Genomic DNA, 25,670 nt, shown 5'->3' with positions numbered 1-25,670 from the left:
CTTAACCCTTAGGCTCCCTCCTTGCACGCTGCAGCAGAGCTGGGGGGTGGACGGGGCTCCGGCACAGTCTGCCTCCACGTAGGATGCTCACGGCTTCATCTGCGGATGGTGGCCACAGCACCGGGGCTGTGGGGCTGCTGCTTGCGAGGGATGGGTGCTGGCACCACGCTCTGACCCCCCCTGCTGCAAACGGAGGAGGGTGCCGGAGGGTGCTCTGTAAGCACAGCCCGCTCCCAGCTGCAGCGCCCTGCAAGTATCGGGACTCGTACGTGTCCTATTTCTGTCTCACTTATGCATAGGGAAGCTGAGAAAAACAACTTAGAATAACTTGTCAGTTTGGGGCTGCCCCCTCAATCAGCAGAATCCAGCTGTAAGTCAAGCGACTGAGTGCTGGAGGGGTGCCTGAAAACAACCCCTGAGGGGCTGCGTCCTGGAGAAGGGTGCTGGGAAAGGGCGTGTCTGCAGCGATGCTGCTGGAAGGATGGGAGGGGGACAGACACGGTCTGACAGAGCATTTCTTGCTTTGCACGGGCTGTGGGGTGCAATGGCGGGAGCAGTTCCTGTGAGGTGGGAGCGGGCAGCTCACAGTCCTCAGCAGCTGTAGTTTGGACTTGCCTTGTGGAGGTGGTGCTAATCACTGTCTTCCCCGGGTGCGTAAGGAGAGGTCACAAGGGAATTAGTGCTCACTGCTACGTGTTGAAGCCCACTTCCTTGTTTGGGGAGGTAGCGCTCATTATTTTTACTTTGAGTCACCAGGGTCAAACCCTTTGCTCTCTTTCTTCTCTGAAGATTAGCAGTGCTGTGGTTCGTGCTTCCTTATCCGAAAGATGCTGTGTTTCGTTTCCTTTCCTTCCCCCGCTTTTCTCTTTTCTCCTTTTTTTTCATTTTCTTAGTTTGTTGATGCTTTGCCCTTGGGTGCCGACACTGCACAGGGAAGCTGGAGCAGAGCCCAGTGCAAACCGTTCCTCTGTCACCCTGCTTTACTCCTCGGAGGACAGGGGAAAGCTCTGCTGAGAAAACCCTGCAAAACCCCAGTTGGGCTCTGTGTGCATCTTGCAGACTGTCTCTGTCTGCCCAGAGACACTTCCTATGGCCCAGCCCCCACCCTGTGTCGGGCAAAACAGCACCCGGGACCTGCCAACGGCCTCTTGAGAGATGAGATGAATAGTCAGATCTTCTTCTGAGTTGGAAAGGAAGCAGCTCCAGGAAGGGAGAGCGTCTTTACACGCTCTGCCCAACGTGCATGCCTGCTCCACTGTGATGCACATGACATGCACCAGCCCTGGAGCTGCCACAGCCCAGAGGTCTCTTGCAGGGCGGTTGCTAATCCTGTGCCAAACCTCTGCAAGGAGCAGCGGTGGCTGTCACCCAAAGGCAAGGTCTTAGATCGCTATCAGCTCCACTCGGGCTGCTGACATCTCGCTTTGGGTTGTTCAGAGAGCTCTGGTTACTGTATGTGCAGCACCGATGGTGACGGGTGCGCATCGGCTCACAGCGGGGCAGCTTGCCAGGGGTGATGGTGCGAGGCAAGAGGTCACGGTGGAGATTGGTTAGTCATGGCAGAGAGAGGCCGGAGGTTACCGCGGCGTCGGCGAACAGTGGCCGTGAGCGGGGTGAGGTGGTACAAGGCCTTGGGTGCTGCTGGCAGGATGGAGCCAGAGGCTGTGTCCTCGGCTTGTGCTGTTGGTGGCGGGTGGAGGGGCTGTGGTGGGGCTCTGCCTCCCGTCCTGATGGCAGCTCTGAGGGGTTTGTCTTTGAGTGAAGAAAGAAATTTTATCGCCTGAGCACATCCATGGGCTGCCTGTAGCGTGAGCTGGAAGGAAGGGTTTTGAGAGTGATCCAGTATAGCATAAATAAGGATTTACCCAGAAGTTTTGGGTCTGTGTCATGGGTTTCCCATCAAGCTGGAAACTGCTGGGAGATGGCCCAGCTCTGGAAGGAAACTCTAATTCCTGACTTCAGTCACTTAAACAGCTCCTTTTGAGCTTTCAGGGTTACAAACTCTTCACTGAAGCTGGTATCCTTGGGTTGTACATCTCAAGGAAGCAGCAAGTTTGTTGGGGGTTCTGCATGGTTCCTGGCTTCTCGCTGCTTTGACTTTACGAGGTCTGGGCCTGCCTTTTTTATCTTAGAGGTGTCATTTGTGTCTCCTCCTCTTCAGAGGATCCTCATTTTTGTGCTCCTGGGTTTTTAAACATGTGGAACTGCCTCCGAATCTCTTTGCCCATTACTCATGGTGCTGCCTCCCCAGCCTGTCCGCTGGGGTTTCGGGTGGCCTTGCACCTCTTCCCTGGCCCTCACATCAGCCCCAGCCGATGCGGAACACACGGGTGTGTTGTGTGATCACGGCTGCTGCCCTCCGCGTGGCTGGGGGAGTCACGCCCTGCCCAGGGATCCACTTCAGGTCCCGGGAAGTTGGTGCTCCCCTCTAGGGTAGGTGGAGGTTGTGACTTGGTAGATCAGGACTCTGCTCATTTTATCCCCGCAGTATACCGGTACCATTTTAAAAATGACCCCATGTTTTCCCCAGGGAGAAATGTCATCGAGATGTGTAGTCTGAACGCTGCAGTGGCCAGAAAGCAATTGAGACCTTTCATTCTGTTTTATTTTTAAAGAGCTTTCAGTAAATCCAAGATTTTTCCAGTAACAGCTTTGCATCACTATTATGTTTTTCTTAAATGTCATCCCTCAGAGAAATACATTACACGTCCCTTACCCTGGAGAAACACTGTGAATGTTTTGAACATGTCACCTTACCCATCTGACCTGTCAGCTTTACTTGTGCTTATTCATTGAGAAAGCTGTGATTCTGTGCAGGTTGTGGACGGCTCTGAGGGAAGATGCTGTTTCTCAGTTGAGAATAGCTTCTTTAAGTATTTAATCTGTGAGGATATGTTCTCTGGGGGGTAGGTAGGACTTGTCTCCTGGGCTTGCTCTGCTGCATGGGCTGAGTTACAGTGCTGAGGCTGTCGTGCAGACAGAAATCTCTGTGAGATGCTGGTGTCATGTGGATCTTGGTTTTGGGTCACAGAGCTTCTTATTTCTGAACGTTTGGGCATTTCTTTCCAAGTGATGCGTTCCAGTGCTTGTCTGTTAACGCTTCGGTTTGCTAACTAAGAATTTAAGTGGCTGTTTGTATCATAGATAAGTAATAGTGGAAAAGAATTAGCAGCCTTTGGTGAGCTGAGTGACATCAGGGCATCCGTGATGTCCATGTGCACATGAGCATTTTCCAACCCAGGTGCAAACCAAAATGTTTACCCACTGCCTTCTCCCAGGAGGAAGGTCTCTGTGGCTTGCCACATGCCAGCTTATTTGCTTTGATTTTATGAACACAAGGGAAAAGAGGCACTTTTATTTATCAGTATTTCCAGTTCTGCAGTCACTGGTCAGGGCTGCACGGTGGCTCCTCCAGTCAAGCCTTTCCAGGGTGACTGTGGACATGATGCTCCAGGCTTGATTTCTTCTCTCCGCGGTGCAGACCTGCCTCTCTCAAGCTACGTGATGAGACGGATGTCTGTGTTCCTCTTAGCTTTCCAAGCGTGAAGTGCACAGCCAGCTCTGAGCCTGGAGTCGGACCAGCAGATCTGAGAGGAATCATGATAGAAATACCCCTGGGGAAGAGACACCACTGAGAGCATGTCTCCTTCTGGGGGACCTGCTTGTCCCTCTCGTCTGCCCTGGCACTGCCAGCTCGGGGTGGCCGGGTGTCTCCTTGCGGGTGTCTCCTGGCAGACTCGCAGCCCGCCATCCCCTCGCAGGGTAACAGATGCCCGAACGCTGCCGGCAGCCTCACAGCCCTCCTGGGACGTGGCGGTTCATCTCACCACGTCTGTCAGCCTGGGCTCCTCTGCGTGCCTCTTCCACGTGGGGATTGCATGTGCTTTCCCAGCGATGAGAGATGTGTCCAAAGGCAGTCAGAAAAAGAAGCTGATGACCTGCTGGTGCCAAGATGCAGTGGTGATGGGCTACAGAGAGTAGGGAGAGCTGCACCCAGTCTACTGTCTGTGCAGATGGATGTGGCTGTCCCGGTGTGTGGTAGGGGAGAGGTGAGGCAGAGTCTGTTTTTTACAGGCTGGCTGTGCGGAGAAATAAGGTTCTGTACCAAGCACCTGTGATAGCGGTGAGGAGGTACCACGGAGGAGGTGAGAATAACACCTTCTTCAAACTGGAGGAGAGAGGGACCCACCTGTGTTTGCAGATCCTGTCCTCTCCAGTGCTGCTCACCTGGTTGAGCAGATGTTCAGCAGATGTTTTGCTCTTTTCCCATGTTTAATCTGAGATGAAAATGAGTGGACCCAGAGTGTAGCCTCAGCCGTGTGACTGCAGTAGGAAGATGAGCTGGTTTGTATGTAGCCATGGCCAGGATGCTGCCTCCAACCATCACCCAGAGATCATGTGTCCTTCTGCCTATGTTTGGTCACAAATTTTAGATCACTCACAGCTGATTTGGTGAAAGTTTGTGGATGAATTGCTTGAAAACTTGGTTGATGTTTCTGAGGTTGGACAGGAGCTGTGCTCATGAGGCGCCCAGTTGCTGATGATGGTTGGGCCATGGCAAGCTTTTGATTAGCACAGTCTTGGACGTGTTCACACCAGCTTAGCCGATGACTAGAAGAGCATTGAAGGGCTTAATCCTGAGCACCGTGTCTGCCTGCTTACACAGACACAACTGGTGGCAGCTCCGGGAGCACCCCCTGGGCTCTTAATCACAAGGGCTGGGGTTGAGCATGGTCTCTGTGGCACCTCTCCCTCTCAGAGGTGGGATCCTCTATTGTGGCAGGTTCCCTGAGGGTCCATCACCCTGCAGCGGGGAAGGGAGAGTTAGCGAGGGCAGTGAGTGACTGAAGGTGGCCAGGGACGGATCCAGCTCTCCTGACCCCCTGGGGAGGGCCCTGGCACGTCCCCACTGAGGGTGTGGGGGACAGAGCAGCTCCGTGATGGGTGCTCACATCTGGTGTTGGAGACAGCCTTGGTCACTGGGCTCTCCAGGGGGTAACCCTTGGCAAAACACTTGTCCTGCTGGAGCCCAGTGCCCCTCCTGAGGGACGGACAAGAGCATCACTCTGTGCGTGCGTGCTGGGGGATTCTGGTGACGTGTCTGGGGGTCAACCCACCCCAGTGTTGCTGGAAACCAGGGGGACGAAGACTTGTCCTGCCCGCAGTTGCCTGCGCTTGGCTCCCTGGGAGAGCTCAGGCAGGCTTTTGCTGCGTAGACATAACAATTTGCAGCACACAGACTGTCTCTTCCCGCTCCCCAAGCCCCCCTTTCCCCTTGCCTCCCCCGTGTCATATGTTCCAAAGCGCACTGCGTTTTTCAATCAGTGAATAACAACCACGTACTCCGCCGTGCCGTGTTTATGTGGATTACGTCGCAAATTGCTTGTTCTGAGCCAGCTCGCTCGAGCGCTGCCTGCCCTCCCACGGGCTGAGCCGGAATGCACCGTGGCTCGAGCGGCGCCGCCGGGAGCCAGCACCCTCCAGTACGGCCGGGGAGCGGGGCTGGGGGCGACAGGCGGGCTGGGGGGCGCGGGGACGGGCGCCTGGGCTGGCACAGTTCGGGGAGATGGGAACCTGCACTGAGGCGGCAGCATTTCTGATGGGTTTAAGTTTCTAAATGTCAGACCGTACCATTTATGCCTTCATTTTTCTTATTTATTTCAGCCATTATACAACCAGCCTTCAGACACCAGGCAGTACCATGAAAACATTAAAATGTAAGTATGTGGCAATAAAGGCTATTTTAAATGTCAGGTTGGGTGTTAGGCGGGAGCAGGAGGGAGGCTAGCTTGCTCCCAGACCCTGATTAAAGCTGCCGAGGAATTGCTAGCATCCTTTTAGAGCTGGTGTTTCGCTACTCTGGGTGCCTGAAGCACAGACCAGCTCTCGGAGCAGCTCCAGGACCCAGCAGCTGGGAGCTGTAGCTTCAGATGGATGCTGAAGGTGCCGTTTGATTTTCTCAGGGGGGAGGTGGATGCGGGTTCTGACCGGTCGCTTGGCTTTTTCCCAGAGAGCACCCACCTTGGGTGCTTTCTTCTGTGTTTCACACGTACTGAAGTACGAAATCAGCTGCCAGCACGTGCGTGTGTGTGTTTGTATGCGGGGAAGATGAGGTAAAATGCAAAGTTGCAATTACAATTAGGTGTTCATGAAGCACCTCTTGAATGTCTAATAACAACTGGTTATTTCAGAGATACTTACCAAGACTTAGCAATCATCTAATTTGACTTATCACCTCAATACACGATTTAATCATCAACCTGCATTTAATAACCACAGTGACTTCCTGAACATAAAAGAAATATAACAGATAATGAGAGTAGCGATAATTGTGATTATTGTTGGAAATTTAAATAGTCAAACCAGATTCTGAAACTTTTATCTGCCTTGAATGAACTGAGCTGCCTGCAGCGTGTCTATTTTGGTACAGGCTCGGTCAGCTGGCATTAATCATCTTTAATAATCTATTAACAAAAGTTAATAATCTTTTGCTTTTCAGCGGTATGTTAATTGATGCCAGGGGGATTATAGAGAAAGAGTTAACGTACCTCTGCTGTTCTGCGCTGCTGCAGGGGAGTGGGGTAGGCGCTGGCGGTGTTTAGGTGCTCTCTGTCCCCAAGGGCTGCGGGGAGGAGGAGGGTTTGGTGACGTGACCCCACTGCTCGCTGCCTGGCCCTGTTTGGTTCCTGCTCCGCCCAAGGCTTCCTGTGTCATCCAGGCCATGCACTCACTGTAAAACACTGAAACCCCAGAGTCACCCCGAGCCCTTTGGTTCCCACAGGGCTCCGCGGGTCCCCAAGCAGCCTCGCTGCCAGAGCTGGACACTGGCGCCCTAAGCACGAGGGTTGTGTTCAGGTTCTCGGCGTTGGCCTGGGTGCTGTGAATAAACCCAAGATGCTGCTGTGCCGTGCACCTCTGGGGCATCGTGTCCTGGGGCTGGGTGGGGAGGGCAAGCAGATGGAGAAGTCGCTGGGAAATGATTGCTTTTCCTGCGGCTGAGAAATCCCGATTGCTTTCTGCTTCCAGATATTTCCTTTGTGCCTTATGTTGGTGATGCATTTACCCTGGTTTGAGCTTGGCAGGCGTTGCCGCAAGCCTTGGGCAAGGACCCCCCAGGCTTTTGACAGGTGTGTGCTTTGGCCTGGCACTGCTGTCAGTTCAGCCCCCTGGCCGTTGTCTCCGGTGGACACGCTGCCGGACACGCTGCCAGCGACAGCAGCTCCGGGGAGCTGGCAGATGTGTGCCCTCCACCCTGGGTGCCTCCCCCAGCCCACACCTCTCAGGTGTGCTTTTCTAGCTGCAAAGATGTAAAAAAAAAAATAAAAAAAATCATCAAACAAAACCAGAGCCAACCCCTCCAGTTCACTGATTCAACGCAGGACTAATGAAGTAGGTGACGGTTATACCCTTGGGAGAGGCAGTAATGCCTGGCAGAGGGTCTGCGCTCCCTGCGAGCTTGCAGCCCCCCGCTTCTGGAAGCCTATTTTTGCTGTCAGTTCAGGGGGTTCATGGCTGATAAAAACCAGCTTGTACGGCATCAGGCGCTGGCCCGAGGATGTGCTCTCCATGTTGCTGGTTGTGATTCACCCCTGGCACTGATGGCGTATGGCAGGCACTATTTCTCGGGGTCCCCCGACCCCCTTTTTCTCTTGAAGGGCTCCAGGGCCATCACAAGCTTGGGTGCTGAAGGTGGTAATTTCAAGCTAATTGTTAGTTTTGTCCTTGACAGAACGAGTTAAAAGCAGATCCAGATACTTCACCCACTTTGCATTCCCCTACCAATGTTTGTGGGTTTGTGATCACATTTTCCTGTGATTTAAATGATTTCCTGTCCTTGGTTGCTGTCTGAAAGACGGACGCAAATGAGAGGGAACTGACTGCGCAGGTCAGGAGTGAAACCAGTAATGAGACATGAAGCCCAGTCCAAGCAGCTTCCCGTGCCATCAGAGCAAGCACTCCTCTCCATCCCTTCCTTTGTAGGCATCCGTAGGGCGAGGCCAGCCCCGGGCAGTCCTCCCGTGCGGCTGGAGCAGTGGCGCTGATAGACCGAGGAGAGGTTGGAGCAGGCAGGCTTGGGGTTAATGTTCACTGTGATTAATGCTGCAAAAACATGGGAAGGAAACCACACATTTTAATGAAAAGCCTCCGTCTCCTCCTTCCAGAAACCTCGCAATTAGCTGCCTTCAGCTGGTTATTGATGCCAGCAAAGCGCATTTATGGATCTAGGTCAGCGAAAGGCCCTTGAGCGATCTGGGCTCCAGATGTTTGCTGCTTTTGACCGTGGGCCTGTCTTGGAGGTCCCAGAGTCTGAACTGCACTTTACTACTTGTTGATGGATGTACAGAGAAATCAGTGTGTCCTGTTCTCTCATCTTTTGTGTCCCTGCTGCACATTAAAGGACATCTGAATGCTTGGGTGGCAGATACAAAATCAAGATTTCGGTGATTCTTCCAAGCAAATAATTCAGGGTCCTTTGACAAATAGGAAAAGGTATTAAACTTCTCTGTTTTGACCAAGTCACGCTTGGGTGTTCACATCCTACCTATAACTTCTCTGTGGGCTGCATTTGAAGATATTTTTTGTTCTTTCCTTGTTCTTAATATCTTTGTACCTTTATGTGCCATAGCCTGGAGGTGGCTGTTTTGGTAAGAGATGGAGTAAATCCTCAGGGTGCTGGGAGGCATCAGCCAGATGCATTAGCACACCAGAAGGACAACTGCCAGGTCACCACAGGTTATATTTTGCCAAAGTCTAATTGGATATAGATTCTTCTGAACAACTTCAACCTACACAGATTTAGCCATGATGAAAAAGCCTTTTGGCAGGCTGCTGGTAAATCATCTGGGTTGTGATTCTGTCCACAAAACCTCACTGTGTGCTGGCTCTGTTGTGCTAAATAGAAACCGCTCCCACATTAAGCTGGTTTGGAGCCTCATACCTGGGCACAGGAGGATGCCCAGGCTGTTACTATTCACAAATACCTTTTTTTTTTTAAACACTTCCTAAGCTGGATTTTTTTTTTCAGTAGAATGTTTGCAAGTATCAGTGGGAAGGCATTTGAATATCCCAAAGCCAGGATTCCTCGATTTCTCTACAGCAATACTCTCGCCTTGCAACACTAGTTTAATTCTTCCTGCTTGTTTGCTTTGCTTTTCAGTGGGGATGAGTCACTTATGCTAATAGAGCTGACTGGGGAGTTACGGGGAGGATTTCTACTCTTACTAAAATGTTACCGGTCTCTTATTTTCGTGGAGTTTTATGGCCTGTCTCCTATTCAGAACAGTTAAAATTAATTTCATGCCCCAGTTCATTCCAGTGTTTGCAGCTTCAAAAGCTTTTAAGTCCTATTTAGCTGCCTCACTGTGCTCTGTTACCCGTCTGCTTGGGTCCCTTTGGTTCACCTGCGAGTACAGGCTTCGAGCAAACGTGGTTAATTTTGTATGCTACATCTGCCGTGTGATCGAACGCACCGTTGAGTGGTTTGTGCCAAAGGCTTGACCTACCTTTGATGGGACCGTGTCCTTTCTGTTGGAAATACCTGCTTTGTTGGAGGGAGGGGCTCTACCACTCTGTCATCAAGAAAGAAGAGAGCAAGGAGGACTTAGTGCCCTCATTTTCAGGGTGAGTTTTGCCCCCATAGCTAACTTGGCCTTTGCTGTTTTTCAAGGTGTGAATTTTTTGGCTTGCAATGGACTTACAGGTTCCTTCAAGATGCATTGCAGCCCCGAACACAGCTGGAGGCCACTTGAATTGTTCTGCATCAGTTGAGGAGGTTGCAGAGACCCCTTTTTTTAGGTTTTGCTGAAATACTGCAACAAATGCAGAGGACACTTACTTGTGCACCAGTTAAGCATCAGGGCATCTGGTCTAGGTCTCTTATTTCAGTGTTTTGCCAGCTGGGTGTACAGGGAGGAGAGCTGCTCTTCCTACCCTGCTGTGGTAGTGATTTTGCATTTTCTCCAGACTTCTGGCACCAAAGATATTAACCTTCTTTCCTCGAAGTGTTTGAAAAATGACAAGATGTTGTTCACATGAGCAGGATCAATTACCTGCTATCTACCTGGAGAGATATTCTCTGAGGGGGCCTTCATCTCTAAGGCAGGAGATTCCTGCTCGGTCAGCCGTGAAAAACAGCCCATAGGACTCTCCTCCCCCCTTTCCTGAGGCAGTCATCTTGAAATCATAGTCTGTGAGATTCGTGTTTGAAAGAAAAATGTGAGCTTCTGAGCCTTGAGAAAGCACACAAAAGGAAAACTGAAAAGCCCAGGGTAAGTATATGCAAGGTGCTGTTCACAGGGTTTGCTTTAAACCTTCCCTTCAAGAGCTTCTCCTTGTTTTTACGCTGAAAGTCAGAAATGGTGGGGTGAAACCAGGCTGCATCCCCTTGAGATGCCTGGAGAGGTGTTAGAGAACCAACCAGGGTCTGAGCAAACTGTTAGAACAGATCAAGAGCTTGATGTGATTCTGGTTTTCTTGCGTGTCCAGATCCAGCAGCAGCAAAGCTGTGTGCATTGTTAATATTTGCACATCTGGGTTGCTGTCTGCAGCTGATAGCTTTTCTGGGGGGAGAAAATTTGCCTCTGCACAATCAAAATCTGAAGTCAGGATTTTCAGAGAGGTTTAGGGGCTTCTGAATATCTTTCTTTTTGAAATGCCCTCCCCCTGCCTTTCTTCCAAAAGAGCAGAACAGCTTTCTTCTGAAACTCATAACAACTACAGCTTTCCAATTCACTTGTCACTTTGGAAAATTTAAGTCATCTTTTCATTACTGGCTGTTTAGGGGTTTTAGTAGCACTGGATTGCCTGTAAATTCATAGTCGAAGCCTGACAGGTAACACAAATGCTCTTCCAAACCCTGTCATTACTAATGCATTCTCTTTCAGGTCTTTTTATTAGTGCTTGTAGACATGTTCCTCATTAGAAATTCACCTAGCAGCTTCATGCTCATCCCATTCAAGGTTTCTCATCTCTTTTATTCTCTGTTGGCGTGCACTAGGGCACAAGTACTACCTTGTGATGAATTACTAAATGATGGAGACACACACTGCAACCTTCTGCTTCTTTCTCTTGCCACTGAAAAGCCAAGTAATGATTTTGGGGGTGGACTATCTTGCAACACTTGGGCTTGCAATGTCAACTCGGGCTTCAAGGGAAGGCAAAGGCGTAGGACTAGTACCTGACCGATGGCGAGATGTTCTTCTGCACTTGCACTTGTTTCATTTTGGTCCTAAGCTTGTAGGTCCTAAAGGAGATGGGTATGAATTTCCCATCTGGTATCAAGAACTGTGGCTGTGGATGTAACTGCTGCCCAAGGGAGTCACTTGAGCATCTCGGTGCGAACATTTTCACAGGGAGGTGGCACCACGGGGACCCGGACAGGCTGTGCTGGGGGGTCTGGCCAGGGCAAGGTCTGATAACAAGGTGCCCGTGTTTGCCACAGCATCTCCTCCTTGGAGCACAAGCATCTCACTGGCCTCAGCGTGTGAACCACCAGGTGAATTAACAACACAAACCTTGTCATTAATTATAGTTATGACTTTGGATCTCCAAAGCTGAATGCATTCTAGACCTGCAGAGGACATGGTTTGAGAAGCTGGGAGACCTCTGGATGACTTCTTTCTCTTGAGCAGTGTTTCTGGGCACAGACACAGCCTGCCCAACTGTACATCCAGAGAGATGAACCTCTGCCACTCCATTCTCAGAGGCACTAATGGCACTGGGAGGTTAGTCCATCCCAATGCTCAAGGCTCTGGGGTAAATTAACTAAAGTTTTTCGCTTTTCTTCCCCCGAAAGTGCTTCTGAATATTGTGAGGAAACTGCTGCAAACAGCTGGCTTTCCAGGAGCGTGCCCTGCTTTGGGGTTAATAGGTTATGGTGTATTACCGGCTGGAGCTGTGTGCCGGGCCATTTCAGAGCAGGGAAATGAATGAGGCAGTGACCCGTGAACAGGATGACCTGCTCTCTGCCCTCTCTGCAGGATGTCTTGCAGTGACGGGGGTAGGGAATTGGGCTGCCCTGAGGTGCCGTTTGGGATCCTGGCCCCAGCGATGCACCGGAGCAGCCGTACCTGCGGGGACACAACTATTTCTGTACGCTCTCCGTCGCCTCTTGGCTGGTTTCACCTTGGAGCGTTCTTGCTGTGCTCCTCGGGTCCCGTGGTTTGCAGGTCTCCAGCCTCGCTGGCAGCTCTTTGTTTGGCTGGAGTTGCCAGGAGGCTCCTCCGTTTCCGACCCTCGCCTGCATGATCAATCTCATCGTACAATGGCTTTGCCAGCTGCTCGCTGCCTCCTTCCCATCACTCTTTCCAGGCTTGATCCCTACTTTGTTTGCACTGGCTGTTTGATGAAAGACGTTCCTGTGTAATTAAATACCCCTGATTAGTTTTGATCAAATAGCAAACTTCCTTTCATCTCCTCTTGCACCAGCTGAAGGTCTCTGTGGGCAGGCTGGGCCAGGTGTGCTGCGGTGCATCGGCTCTTTGTATCCTTGGGAGTCTTATCCCAGGGCTTTGGCAGTGTCCACATGTGTGTACACGCCAGCACCGACACGCATGCGTGCACGCACATCCTTTTAAGATTGCAGCCTCCGGAAGATTCATAGCCAAGTCATTCATGGGGACTCGAGCCAAGTAACTCAAAAGTCAGAGTTACAGGTTCTCTCCTTGACTGGCTCCACTGTGAAAGCCAGAAAAAACAAAATCAACTTTACGCCAAGCTAGTTAAGGTGGAAACGGCTGGTCCCACAGGGCTCTCCTTGCTTTGCACGGAGTGGGAGATGTCTTCCACTCGGTGCTTTGGAGGCTGGATCTGAGAACCACGCTCAGGTGTGGGGCTCACCAGTTAGGTCAGTGGAACTGTGGAATGAGGATGAGTTATTCAAGGACAAAAAGCTCTTGCAGAATTAAATCCAAAATTAGATCCCTGCTTCCTGTGTTGGTGGCAGGTGACAGTCAGACATCCAGTTTTGAGTTTGGTTTACCTTGTTTGATCTCTGTTCCCTCTTCCTGCCTGATGGTGCTTGTGGGGAGATGCTGGGCACTGGTGGGGCTGCCCCAGGCTCCTGACCTTGGTTTTGCCCCATTTCAGGCTGGTGCCTGGTAGTGGGGCTCTTGCTGCACTCGTTTATTTGATACCTGGCCCCTAAAGCTGGAGATCTGCTGCTCCTGAGAGCCTCCACCACCCCAGACTGCAAACAAATGGGCCTCTGATGTGGGAAAAAACCTTGAATCACCCACAGCCTCAGTGGCAGGCTCGGCTTACCTTCATCCCGCAGGGCTGAGGAGGGAGGTCATCACTGGGTTAGCTCACCAGCAACAACGACAGAAATCCTTGAGGTGTTTGCAGAGCACTTGAGAGGAGCAGAAGCTCTGGGCTTCCAGCGTGAGGCTGCATCTCCCCGAGTGTGGCTGAGAGCCCCCATTTTGGGGACTGTCTGGAGGCAACTCCATGCCTGGGGTCTGCAGAAGCTCACAAGGTCAGTGTCTGTCTGGAAGGTTGTGGTGGTTGTGACCCACGCTGGCTGGTCTCTCCTGTCCCTGCAGAGGAGCAGAGAAGGTGCAGGAAAAGCTCCTCTGGTGCCCAAAGAGCTGGAATAAAGCTTTTGGCATGGAGAAGGTGACTGGAGACAGTGTCCTCACCTTGGAGAAGAGCCGCTGCCTTCAGAGGGAAGCGTTAGACCGGAGCTGCACCGACGTAGGCGACTGGGGAATGTTTATTGACCGTGTCACTGCAGCCGGTGGTGGGGGACACCACGTGAAGCTGAGGGCCCACCAGAAAGAAGGTCTTTCCCCATAGGTACACCAGGGAGCTCTGGAGCCCACAGCTGTGGGGAGGGCAGAAACGCGGATGGGCTCCAGCATCAATTAGACGAATTGTTGACTGCAAGGACGAGAATGTGCCATCTGGCAGCCCCCGAACACCAGCTTGCCAGCAGCTGGGGCAGCTCCGTGTGTCGCTGGGTCCATCCCAGCCTGCCCCTGCCCTGCCGCAGCAGCAGCGTGGGGCACCCCTGAGGAGCGGGCAGGGAACTCGCGTGTCCTCCGGACCCGGCGTGCTGTGTGATGTGCCAGCCCAGCAATACTTAAAACTGTCCACAAGAGTCACTGTTGCTTTATCTAAGGAGCCTCCATTCCTTCTGCCTGTGGAGTGCCTGATTTCTTCACCCCGCCGAGGCTGTGCTGGTCAGGTCTCCATCCTTGACGCTTTTCCTGAGCCCCAGCAAACCTCGGGCAGGGAGCTGCAAGGATTCAGGCTGCCGAGGAGGACGATGAAGGAGGGTTTGCGCGTTGCAAAAGCGACCTTTCCCATGTGCTGTTCCACACTGGTTATTTCTGTGCAAGACTCCCAGCAGACAGCCCTTACCTTCCCCGCCTGTGCCGCAGCAGTTGTGCTTGGCTCTTTGATTTGCCCAGGGAGCACAGCGTGTGCTTTGGAGGCGTGTGGCCCGAATTAACCTCCCTGCAAATGGTTTCTAAGTAACAGCAGTACATGTAGCAAGATAAGCTGGGAAGCCTATTTATATTTACCGGGATTGTATTAACCTTTGAAAGGTTGACCTTATGCAAAAAAAAAAAAAAAAAAGATAAAGTGGCAAAAACATTTAGGGTATGAGGGGAGTTTGTTGTTGTTTTTAATCCTTTCACTCTTTGATTGCTTCAGCCTTGGCAGTGGTAAACAGACACTGGCTTTCAAGGCATTCCTGATTTTTGCAGCTGCGGAGCCATTAAGTCTTTGCCTGTATTAGCACTTTCAAGGTCAGCCATGATGCAAAACTCAAGGCAACACATCAGCTGCGTAAGAGCTGCTAATTTTCTTTATTTACTCTCCTGTTTCCTGATAACTTGGGTGGCAGATCCAGCAGCAACATGATAAAATCCCACCTTGCTCCTGGATGTCGCTCAGGCTGGCGTGGGGGTGGTGTGGGGTTGATTTAGCTGTGCTGGCCCCAAGGGGACAATCCATGACCCCTTGCTGGGGGCCCATTGCACACATAATCATCCTTAGCATCACCCCAGCAATTTTCCAGTGTTAGAGTTTCCATCAGAATCAGGATAAACAAACAATGGGAATGTGTCTTTTGGGCACAGTGTCCTGTCGGAGCTCATTGGTGCAGAGCTGAAGCCTTGGAAGGAAATGTGTGTGGCGGGGTCTCCATAGGAGGAATTGCTGCCCGCTGTGGTGCTGGAGCTGGTGACAAGAGCTCGCCCTGTGCGAGGCGAAGGGATGAGGGAGCACGTGAGGAGCCGGGGCTCAGTCTGGTGCAGGAGTGGCAGAGTTGTGCCTGGTGTGCGGGGCAGGCAAATGGGTGCTGGATGCTGCTGGAGTGACCTCGCCTGTGGGTCCAGAGGTGGATGCTCTGGAGCATTTGGCACAGCACAGCCCTCGTTTCTTATGCCTCCCTCCCTGCACAAGCACACAGATGTCACTGCAGCTCTGTGCCTCAGTTTGCCTGATTTGTAAAGGCAGGTGAGTGCTGTTTGAGCAGAGGTGAGTGGTGAGGTTTAGCTCAGCCAGTCACCTGCAACCCTCTCTGAGGGTCCTTGGTGGATGCACCACACTGAGAGAAAGAAGAGATGGTTGTGTTGTGTGTTCCAGCAGGGAGAAGCCTTTGGCAGCAATGTTTATTAATGTATCTAATGAGGTGGCCTCTAGTCTTTTCAGTGCAGCTTGGAACAACAGCAGGTCCTTTGTAAACATGCCGTCAGAAAGGAGCACGGGCAGAAAGTGCCCTTTGCATGGATTTATTATATTCCTCCCCCTCTAATGATCAATGCTACTTTGATTTCTGAAACAGAATCAAAGGCCATGGCTTGATATTCAAGCCCTCGCTCAGAAAACCTCTGTGGATCCAAGTGTCTGCTCTGCAGGAGCCTTCGGCGCCGTCGCTTGGCCGTGCCTTCTGATGCTGGTGCTGCCTGGAATTGGGACTGCCTGGGGATTTGGGGTTCCATGCCTCTACCCACCAGTGGCTCGAGCTGGCGATACTGGAGTCTTGTTCCTGGCCAGTAGCTGGTGTTTTCTGTTTGTAGGAGGAGTTACAAGTGGCACTTGCTAGTGCTGCCTTGGAAATTGAGGTCTGTTTTTGCACCAAAGTGTTCATGGCAAAGCCAAAGGGAATGAGGATGTAGTGTAGCTCAGGCAGTGTTTGGGGACTCTGCATGTATCCTGTACCTCTGGTAGCTAATTAAGAGGGAAAAACAGAAGGTTACAAAATCCAAATGGTACTGTTAGGAACAAGAATCAAGCCTGATGTGTTTCTTCCTTGGTAAACTAAAAAGAGGCCACAAAACTGAGTGTGGCCTTGCGGTGCTAGAGAAGAAATGATCCCTGTCCCAAATCCTGCTGCCTTTCCTCTAGCAGTTGTATTTGATCTTGGAGGTAGTGGTGGTTGAAGACCCCACGCCCAAGGAATTGCTGTCCTAAATAAACCCACTAATTGTTTGGGGATGGTATTACGATGGTGCCCCCAGGCCCCCGCGTGCAGGCAGGCTGGGAGAGCAGAGGTGCAGCCTTGGCTGGAGGGACCTGGGGTCCCCAGGGCAGCATTTGCTGCGGGATCGCTGTCACTCCCCCCATATGTCCCCTTTTTAGGGATGTAGCAAGAAGGAAGTTTGAGAAGTGAAAAATTTTGGGATGCTCTTCATCCTCAAATTAAGCCAGGACTGCCCCCAATCCTCCCTGTGAGCTGGATCCTCTGCCTCTTCCCAAACAGTGTCTTTTGCTGCTGATTAGCTTTAGAGGTTTATGGGGGGAGGAGGGTGGTTTTTTCCCTCTTCACTAGCCAGGGAATGAGACAGAGAGGGGAATGAGGAAGCAGCGAGTGTGTCTTTTCATTCTGCTAAATCCTGCAGAACGTGCCTACATGAGACTGTTAAGCTCCTGATCAGTAATTACACACTGCAGCTCTGCCTTTAATCAGGATAAAAGACTTAAGGAAACTCCTTTGCCCCTGGTCTCTACCTTTTACCTAGAGATTTTATTGCTGTGAATATTAGCAGCACCAACAACTGTAGAAGCTCAACTCCTGGGTTTGTGCAGACTCTGGGAGCTTGTGCAGCCTCTCCAGCTCCTTACTGCTTTGGCGCTGCTTCTCTTTGAGCAATTATTTCATGTTGTCTTTAGAAAGTAGAAAGAAGAAGAAACCAGGGGAGTGTCTGGGTTGGTTGTGGTTGCAGCGGCTAGTTTCTCTCTTGAGGTCCCAATTCTGCAAGTGGCTGAACTTTCTTGGCTGGTTTGTTTGCAGCTTTTTTAGGCGCGGTTCCAAAAAAGCAAGAGGTTAGGAGATATGTGCTGCAAGCCCTGCCACAGTTCTGCCTCCTTATCAGCCCCTCGGAGCCCAGGGGTGAATAACCCCTTGTGAGTGTGTGTGTGTGCTGACAGCTCCCTCGCTGCTGGCCTTGGGGACTGGGGTGGCTCGGGGTGCTGGGGGAGCCATCTCCCACAAGCAGAGCTTGGCCTGAGCCCCCCAACTCTTGGGGCCCCATTGGGTTTTTACAGGTCAAAATGTAAAAATAATCAAGAAACAGCCTGGCCTGTCGGGAAATGCAGAGCTGAACGTCTGCCCTGTTCAGTGCTGAGCTCACAGTAAAGGTTTGCAGAATTGGGAGTTTATGAACTCAGGTTCTCAACCTTAGTCCTGGTTTTCCCAGCAGATGTGGGTGAAGTTCCTTGTGTCAGAGGGTTTGTTGGTCTTTCTCTAAGCTGGCGCGAGGTTCCCAGTAACTGCATTTGCTGCTCTGAAGTTGATGCAATTTCAAGTTAAGGTGGAAACTGTGCTGCGAACTCCTTTGGGAGTGGGGAAAGCCAGGCTTTGGATTTTAGCTGCCTTGTTAATCAGATCTCATCTCTTCTTTTCTTTACAGAAACCAGGCAATGCGGAAAAAGTTAATTTTGTACTTTAAGAGGAGAAATCATGCTCGCAAACAGTGGGTAAGTAATTCCCTTATACCTTATTTTACATGTATAAAGCAGTGTAATTTATTATGTAAGAAAGAAAAGGACGTTTTCCAGCAGGGAGGTGCTGGTGCTGAGTACTTCGCCTGTTGCATTGCTGTGGAATCTCTTACACTAAAAATAGCTTGGATGTAAAGGAGAGGTCCCCCATCCTGCTGCAGGCAACACCTCCCTCCACAAGTGCCCCCTGCAGAGCAAACACGTGGGATTCACTTAATCACAGCAGAGCCCTTCATTGATCTCAGAGAGCCTATTCAGTGTAAATGTCTATTTTGTGAGTAATCGAACCTTAAGAGAGGTGCAAAACAAGCTGACTCTGCTTGCTATAAATGGTCTGAAGACTGATCTGACTCTTTCCAGCTGACCGCAGAGCCATGTTCTAGGAATTTGTGGTTTAAAACAAAAATCAAGCTCTGCACCAGTTCATTTCTAGGCAGCTTTGCCTGCAAGATAGTTTCAGTGTCCTTCAAGGAAACTGTTCTTTGTTAGGTAAGGGGGAAGGTGGGCTTTGTTTTGAGACTTCAGAAGCGTTTGTTGCAAGTTCCTAGTAAATAGAGGAGAAAGTTCAAGTGGGATTTACAGAAGTTACGCGTTTTCAGCACTGACAGTTGCCTGTGGTAGTCCCCAGTGGGAGTTGGGAGGCAAAACCAGCACAGAAGGGGAAATGTCAGAAGCAACCAACAGCTCCCACTGGGAAGGTGGATTTTGCGGCGTCTTTCCATGAAGGGTGATTCAGCTCATGACGCAGGGCTTCACATTTTACGTGGAAAATGTGAATACTGGTTCCTGACTCGGTGTCTCTGTTCTGAGGCAGGCTCAGGTACTGGTGTTAGCATCTTAAGTTGCCAATGGTGCAGGATTTCTCAGCGACTTTGGTGCTGGTTTTGAACAGAAGTGCTCTGGTTGGGAGGAATTGTTGGAAAAATTCAAACTAATCATCCTGGGAAATGGTTGGAAGGCTCTGCCTTTAAAAGAAACTTCCAGTGAGGCTGTTTACACAGACATTTCTGAGCCAGTGATCGAATGATCTTCGTATTTTTTCCCCATATTGTAGCCATCTTCCAAAAGCCAGAGATCTTGCACTCCAAAGGGATAATTATGTCTCCCGTTTGTGTCCAAATACGTGTTTGTTTAGTCTTTTCCGTGATAAAACTTCTTCCAGATTTCTAGCAAGGGGCTGTAAGGTGTACACTTCCAGCACGACGCGGCGTGGCAGCCGGTGCTGCTCAGGGCATCTCGCCTGCCGCAGCTGAGCACTTCTGCAGTTGTGGGAAGCGGATCAATATTCCCTTCCTCAAAACAGGGATTGCAGAGCTTCATGTGGTTTTACTGGAACCAGAAGGGAAGTGCCCAGGAGCTGCTTTCTGATGGAAATGGCCGGTTACTGCACAAAATCTAGAGTGAGTCGCTCTGTTGTGAATATCGAGGAGCTGAGGGAAAAGGTTTAATTAGGCTGCAAGAGCATGGTTCCTAAAATACGGCTTGCAGTAAAGTCGCCTGTCATGCAAAATAGGTGAATTTCTGCCAGCCGGTTTATTCAGTGTCCTTGAAAGGGGATTTTTCAGTTTAGGGAAGCATTTTGCCTATTCTACAAAATAGGCAACATACGGTTGCTGAATTTGCAAAGTGAATACATTTGCTGATTCTGTTTGCAAAATGGGTACGCTTAGCTATTTTTCTGCCTATTTTGTAGCAGACCCTATTTTTAGCAAAGCCCATCTACGTGCCAGCGTTTCTTTCTGACTCTTTTACTTTCTGGGGTATTGTCACTGCCCAGGGCCGGCTGGAGCAGGGTCAGAGCTTGGTTCCTGTGGGGTCCAGCCCTGAGTCCTCCACCAGAGGATCTACAGGGCTTCCTCCTGCCTCTACTGAGGTCGGCACAGCAGAAGACGTTAATTGCCATCAGAGGGGTGATGCTGCAGAGAGAGAAGGGTGAAGGGAGCTTTTCTGGCTGTGAGAGATTTATCTCCATCAGCCAGGGAGAGAAAACCATGGGGCTTGCATAAGAATTGGACTGGTTCCTCCTGTCACCTTCGCTCTTTTCCTCCTCTCCGAAGAGCTGCTCCATTCCCTGGAGCTGCGAGAGCGTGGGCTGCGGGAGGGCTCGGGCTTGGCACAGCCTACAAACTGCCTTCAGCTGCTACGGCGGCGTTACTATTCATCCATTTTTAGATACGCATGTCAAGTCCGATTTGGCTCGCCATCACTTACTTGTGTGATTGGGAGGCTGATGAGCTGGTGAGCCCAGCCGGGAAGGGGAGCAGAGGAAGCACCGATGCTAAAAGCCAGCACAGACGGTTGCTCAGGAATGGACACGATTGCTTAAGGCTGCTCAGAGGATGCTTGAAGAAGGAATAGATGCTTCTGCTCCTGAAGTGCCTGACCGGGAGCTTCTCCTGGTGATCGAGCTGTGAAGATCTGAGGAAAGCACAGTGCTATCAGGTGCCTGGAATCTTGGCTTTTGAAGGATGGCAAAAGGTTGCAGGGTGCATGTATTCCCAGCTGGACCAAAAAAGCGCTAGACAGGGGTGCTGCACGCCAGCCCCGCTGAGGTGGGGGTTGAAGCTTGCATGGCAGGAAGGATCTCTTTGCTCCGTGGTGGGAAGGGGCTTTAAGAAAGCAGATGCAAGTCAGAAGTGTTTGGCTGGTCCATAGCGGAGCTGGGCTCTGAGACCTGGGTCATGTGAGTGTGGAGCTTTGGCACTACCTGCCCTGCTGCCAGGGTGGCAGCTCCTGGCGAAATCAGCAGCGTGATTTTGATGTTGCTTTTTCCATCTGCAAATACCACTTTCTTAAAAGAGGAATTCTGGATAAAGCTTTCACTGAGTTGTCCCGAAGAGTGGAGGAAAAGGAAGAAAAAGAGCCGCCCTGCCGTCTGTGAACAGCCTGGTGGCTGTGCCAGGCAGCTCTGCTGGGGCGGTGGCGATGCGGAACCCAACACTGCCTCATTCCCACGGGGAATGAAAAACCTTTCAAAGCCTCGAAGCTTTTCACCAGACCGAGCCCTCGTGCTGGGCTGCTCCCCGGCCCCGCCACGGGCTGGCACACAGCACGGGGCACCGGCTGCCTCCCGGCACTGAGGCTTGATAAACTTTGCGGGGTATTTTTAGCCTCTTCCCAAATGCTCTGAAAGCAGGAGGATGTAGCAGATTTGCTGGCAGGGTGGGAGCTCTCGTTTTCAAGGGGCCGATAGCATCGCTTCAGGAGGGGTGAAAATGCAGCAGCTGTGATTTCTCCAAGCTGCCGTGGTCTGTTGGCATTACCTATAGCTCCTTGCCCACAGCTCAAGATTCCCCTTGGTGGCTTTTAGGGCATTTTTATTTTTGTTCTCATTCCTCACTTTCATCGTACAGCTGTTTCCTTTGGCTCCTGATGAAACCCAAGCATCTCCTGTGCATCCTTGCAGGGCAGGAAAGCCTCTGGCTCTGGGCATTCAAATGGGAATTAATTAATTTGCAGGGGGGATTGTTATTCTGCATCAGGTGCGGGGTTTGAGGGGTTTTGCCCGCCCCACATCATTGTCGAGGTGCCTCCAGGAAGTCACAGGGATCACAGGACGTGTTGCTGTGCTTGGGTTATTGCCAGGTCCAGGGTGGCTGGACCAAATCCACGTGCCAGGATCGGCGCAACGCTGGCCACAGATTGCTGTGGGTGCCTGGCACTAGCCACGGGCCGTGGAGCTGCCAGTGCTTGGCGTCCACAGCATGAGTGACCCGCTTGGCTTGGGGTAACCCAGCTGCCTCCTGACCTGGAATCGGGCATTTCCATTGGTTTGGGGTTGTTTTTTTTCACCTGTCCCCATTTATTTTTGGTGGCTGAGAGCAAGTAAGACAAGAACAGAGCACATCTGGGATATCCTACAGCTTTGGACTTCTCCCCAGTCGTGGGGTGGCAATGGCAAGAGAGGAGTTTATTGCTTGGAAATCTGGATTCCCGCTGTCTCTGCTGCGGTGCCGAGCACAACACTCAGCGTGCCGGTGCTGAGCCGCCCGTTCTGGAAAGCGGAGTGGGGGGCGGGAGGCAACCTGGGGTTTGCCATTGATTATTTTGCAGAACGACATCTGCTTTCGCTTCCTGATTTGGGGCCTAGGAGGCATTTATTTCACTCAGAATGAAACCTTAAAACCCCCTCCGGTTACCCAGCTGCTTCCATGTGAGGTTGGGTGCCATTTCTCCTGTCACCACTGCAGCCATCCAGGATTGTGGCCAAGCATCTTCCCAGTGGGACCTCAGCTTGTCCATGGGCGTCATCCTCCAGCAAGAGGGTGGCTGGAGGAGGGAGGAGCGATTCAGGGGGTGGTGGAGAAGGCTCATTTGTGTTGCAAATGATATTTTAATGTTATGGTTACTGGACTGGTCCCATCAGTACCAGGGAGGAGCGTAGTGCTGGAGCTCTGTGGGCAGGCGGGTGGGTGTGCTGTGAGGATGTCACCAGGAGAGACACGGCATGGAAACCCCTCGCAGCGCCACATTTTGGCAGAGCCTGGGTTTGCCCCCGGTGGGGATGCACTCACCCTGCTCCTGGGCCAAAAAGGAGGAGGACCAGCAGCCAACAAAATGCTTTTGCTTTCCAGGATGGTGGAGGAGCTGGTAGCATCATGGTATGGCTGGGCCACCCCAACCTATGGCCGCAGACAGGGGCCGGGTACCTGGCTTTTGCTTCCGGGGAGTCAGACCCATGTGCAGTGCCTCGTCCTGTTGGCGTTGCTGGTGCTGAGCCGTGAGCTCCGGGGCTGGTGTGTGTGTGGAGGGAAGGGGTGCCTGGCTGTGGGCACTGCAGCACACCGTGCCTTGGCCAGCATCTCCCCAGCACGGCGAGCTGGCGGCTCCAGCCAGGGGAAATGGCAGCTCTGAAATCACACAGCTCTGCTCATGCGGCGGGGACCTGCTCTCCTGCCCTCCTGTGTGCCCTCCCAAGGCCATGCTTCAGTCCCTTCTTGCTTGGTGGCCTCAGCCAGGCAACTTGCCCTCTCCCTGTGTGTGGCCAGCAGTGTTGGAGCAGGGGCTCCCTCCCCAGCGCTGGGGCTTTGGTTGCCAAATCCAGCACCCAAGGTGCTGGAGGGTGCTCGGCCAGCAGTGTGGTGGGTGGGCACAGCCACGCTGGGTGAGAGTCCTGGTTTCAGCGAGGATGTTGGGTTTGGAAGGCAAAAGCCTGAGGGTACCTAATGGCCTGTTTTGAGAATTCACCCTTGGGTTGGTCCCAGACCCTGGAGCGTGTCCATGTCCTAATAAACCGTATTTCTTTAAGCAACATGACTCACGCTCAGCCTGAGCAGCCATCGAAGGACAGGCCTGGAGGAGCTGCCCTTCCTCGGCACGCCTCCTGAGCTCCCTCTCTCCCTCTGCCCTTTCAGGAACAGAAGTTTTGCCAGCGCTATGACCAGCTGATGGAGGCCTGGGAAAAAAAAGTAGAACGTATTGAAAATAACCCCCGGCGCCGTGCCAAAGAGAGCAAAGTGCGGGAATACTATGAGAAGCAATTCCCAGAGATCCGGAAGCAGCGGGAACTGCAAGAGCGCATGCAGAGGTTAGAGGAGAAGCGGTAGGAAGGGGCTGAGCTGGTATCAGACAGCCTTTCTCTTTTCTTTGGGGATGGGGGTGGGATTTGTTTGGGGGAGGAGTGGGCTGGGATGGTGGTTGGTCCCTTTTCTCCCCTTCTCTTTGATGCAGAAGCCAACAGACGAGCAGCTTTGCTACTTTTTTCCCCAGCGTGGCTGAGCACAGAGCCAAGAGAGAAGGAAAATGTCAGAAATGTGGTTGCCCATCTCCCCTGTGCTGCTGATCTGGCTTGCCACATCCAGGCAAGGGGCAGCTCCCTTGTGCTGGCCAGGGTGGTGCTAATTCCCACCTTACTGGTGGGCCTAAATGAAGATGTACAACAAGACTTGCAGATGGATTTGGTCGTGTTGATGATTTAATACATGCACATGCTTTGATTGGAGCATGGGTGGCGAGAAGAAAGTTCTGTGGAGGTTGTAGGAATGACTGCAGACAATATCAAAGGGGCAAAGTGTCTCACTGAAAGGGATGTCCCCTGTCTGTCTCATCCTCTCCTCCTCACTGGAAGCTCAACTGAGGTCATATTGTTTACTGCCAGGAGGAGACAAAATTTCATGATCCTCCACCCATCTTGCTAAAAACTCCCCGTCCTTCCCATTTTAGCCCCGGGATCTTGCCCAGGGACACCTGATGTGTGCAGAACCCAAATCCTTGTGCCAGCAACCTGTCCTTGTGCCCTGTGAACAGCTGAATGCATCCAAACTTCCTAATCAGTGCCTTTATTTTGTTTTAAAGAGAAGGGGAGAAATGGTGCTGGGAAATGTTTTAAGCTTTTCCATGCTTAATAACCAAAGTTTTAATTTTTTGGGATGCATGCCTGTTGTGTTGGGTGATACTGGGGAGGAAAGATGTCAATGGCTGGTTTTGATTTAAAAGTTCCTGCAGCATTTTCAAACGAGATGCAGTGGCACAGTGCTCAGGGCTCGGTGCAAACAGATGCATTTATGCCATTGCTGCCCTGCAATCAACAGGAGAAAATAGTGGGGGAGCAGTATGGTTGGGTATGAAGTATCCTTCTGTTGTAGTGATCCAGGGGGCGGCTCTTGGCACAGGTAAGGAAGGTTGGTTGAGGCTCTCAACTTGTGAGCCCCTAAACCCAGGGGACGCAGGGGACGGTGCTCTCCGGGCAGGAGCAAGTGGTGTCAGAGCCTACGGGGCTGCAGCAGGCGCCATTCCCCCAGTGTGGGATGGGGTGGCCTGGATGGGGTGTTGAGATATGGTCAACAAGGACAACAGGGCCAGCGATCAGTTGTGGAAGTGGTTTACAAAACGGAGCATCAGTGTCTGAGTGTTTCACTGCCCTTTCCCAGCAGGGTAGGACAGAGAGGCAGCGGCGGGCTCTCCATGTCGGCCGCGCGCAGCGAGCACGAGGTGTCGGAAATCATCGACGGGCTCTCAGAACAAGAGGTGAGACCGGGTTATCCTTTCTCCTCCTCTTCACCTCTCACTCCACTCTTTGAGGAAGCCAGGAGAGCACCGCCAGGTCCCACAGTGAAATCTGATACCAAATCCTACTAACTTCAGGCCATGCTGAGGTTGGGGAGGTTGCCATGATGCCTAATACACTTTCTGGACAGGATCCAGAGTGTGGTGTTTGTTTAATACCCAGCTGCATCTTTCCAGCTGCCTGAGAGATACACCAGAGCTGTGCAGTGGTTCTGCAGGAGCAAAACGTAGAGCAGAGGACCCCAGGAGCTGGTGGCCAGTGAGCAGGGTTTACTGGCATTCGACTGCCTCTTAGGGACCTGAAACCCCAGCGTGCTGCTCACCCTGGGTAGCATCCCACAAACAGCTCCTGGCTATTGGTTTAAAATGGAAGCAGAGGTGGGAAGGGAAGGGAAGGGAGCCTGCGCCCTGGCTGCCGGGTGGAGGGGTTTTTCTGTTTCGATTTGTTTTGAATGGGCTGTGCGGCTTGACACAGGGGAATCCTATGGAATGAATGGTTTGTATGTGAGCCAGTTGGCCCACATCTTCTGGGAGTGCTCCATTCATCTTGAAACATCCCCGTGACCTTGGCTTCGTTTGGATCTGGTTTCACAAGGGTTCCTCTCTCTTGGCACGGAGGCGAGCTGCAGTGAATGGATCTCGTTTGGGAGGGGAGAGCAGCCATTGCCCAGCAATAGCTGAGATGTTTGCTGCCTGTGTGCCACGGTTTGCTC

At 51.8% G+C, this 25,670-nt stretch overlaps 1 protein-coding gene across 1 annotated transcript in view; it reads left to right on the top strand.

Moving 5' to 3' along the window:
- The window catches only part of NCOR2 (nuclear receptor corepressor 2), a 255,287-nt gene that overhangs the window by 144,028 nt on the left and 85,589 nt on the right, over positions 1–25,670 (top strand). The window contains exons 8-11 of the mRNA XM_074921112.1: positions 5,665–5,717; positions 17,862–17,928; positions 23,307–23,479; positions 24,825–24,918. Of these exons, the coding sequence (XP_074777213.1) occupies positions 5,665–5,717; positions 17,862–17,928; positions 23,307–23,479; positions 24,825–24,918 (387 nt within the window). The remainder of the gene's footprint in view (positions 1–5,664; positions 5,718–17,861; positions 17,929–23,306; positions 23,480–24,824; positions 24,919–25,670) is intronic.

The sequence above is a fragment of the Athene noctua genome, chromosome 17, assembly GCF_965140245.1.
Source record: "Athene noctua chromosome 17, bAthNoc1.hap1.1, whole genome shotgun sequence".
Lineage (NCBI taxonomy): Eukaryota > Metazoa > Chordata > Aves > Strigiformes > Strigidae > Athene > Athene noctua.
The sequence above is the reverse complement of the archived record's forward strand: the minus strand, read 5'-3'. Positions and strand labels throughout refer to the sequence as shown.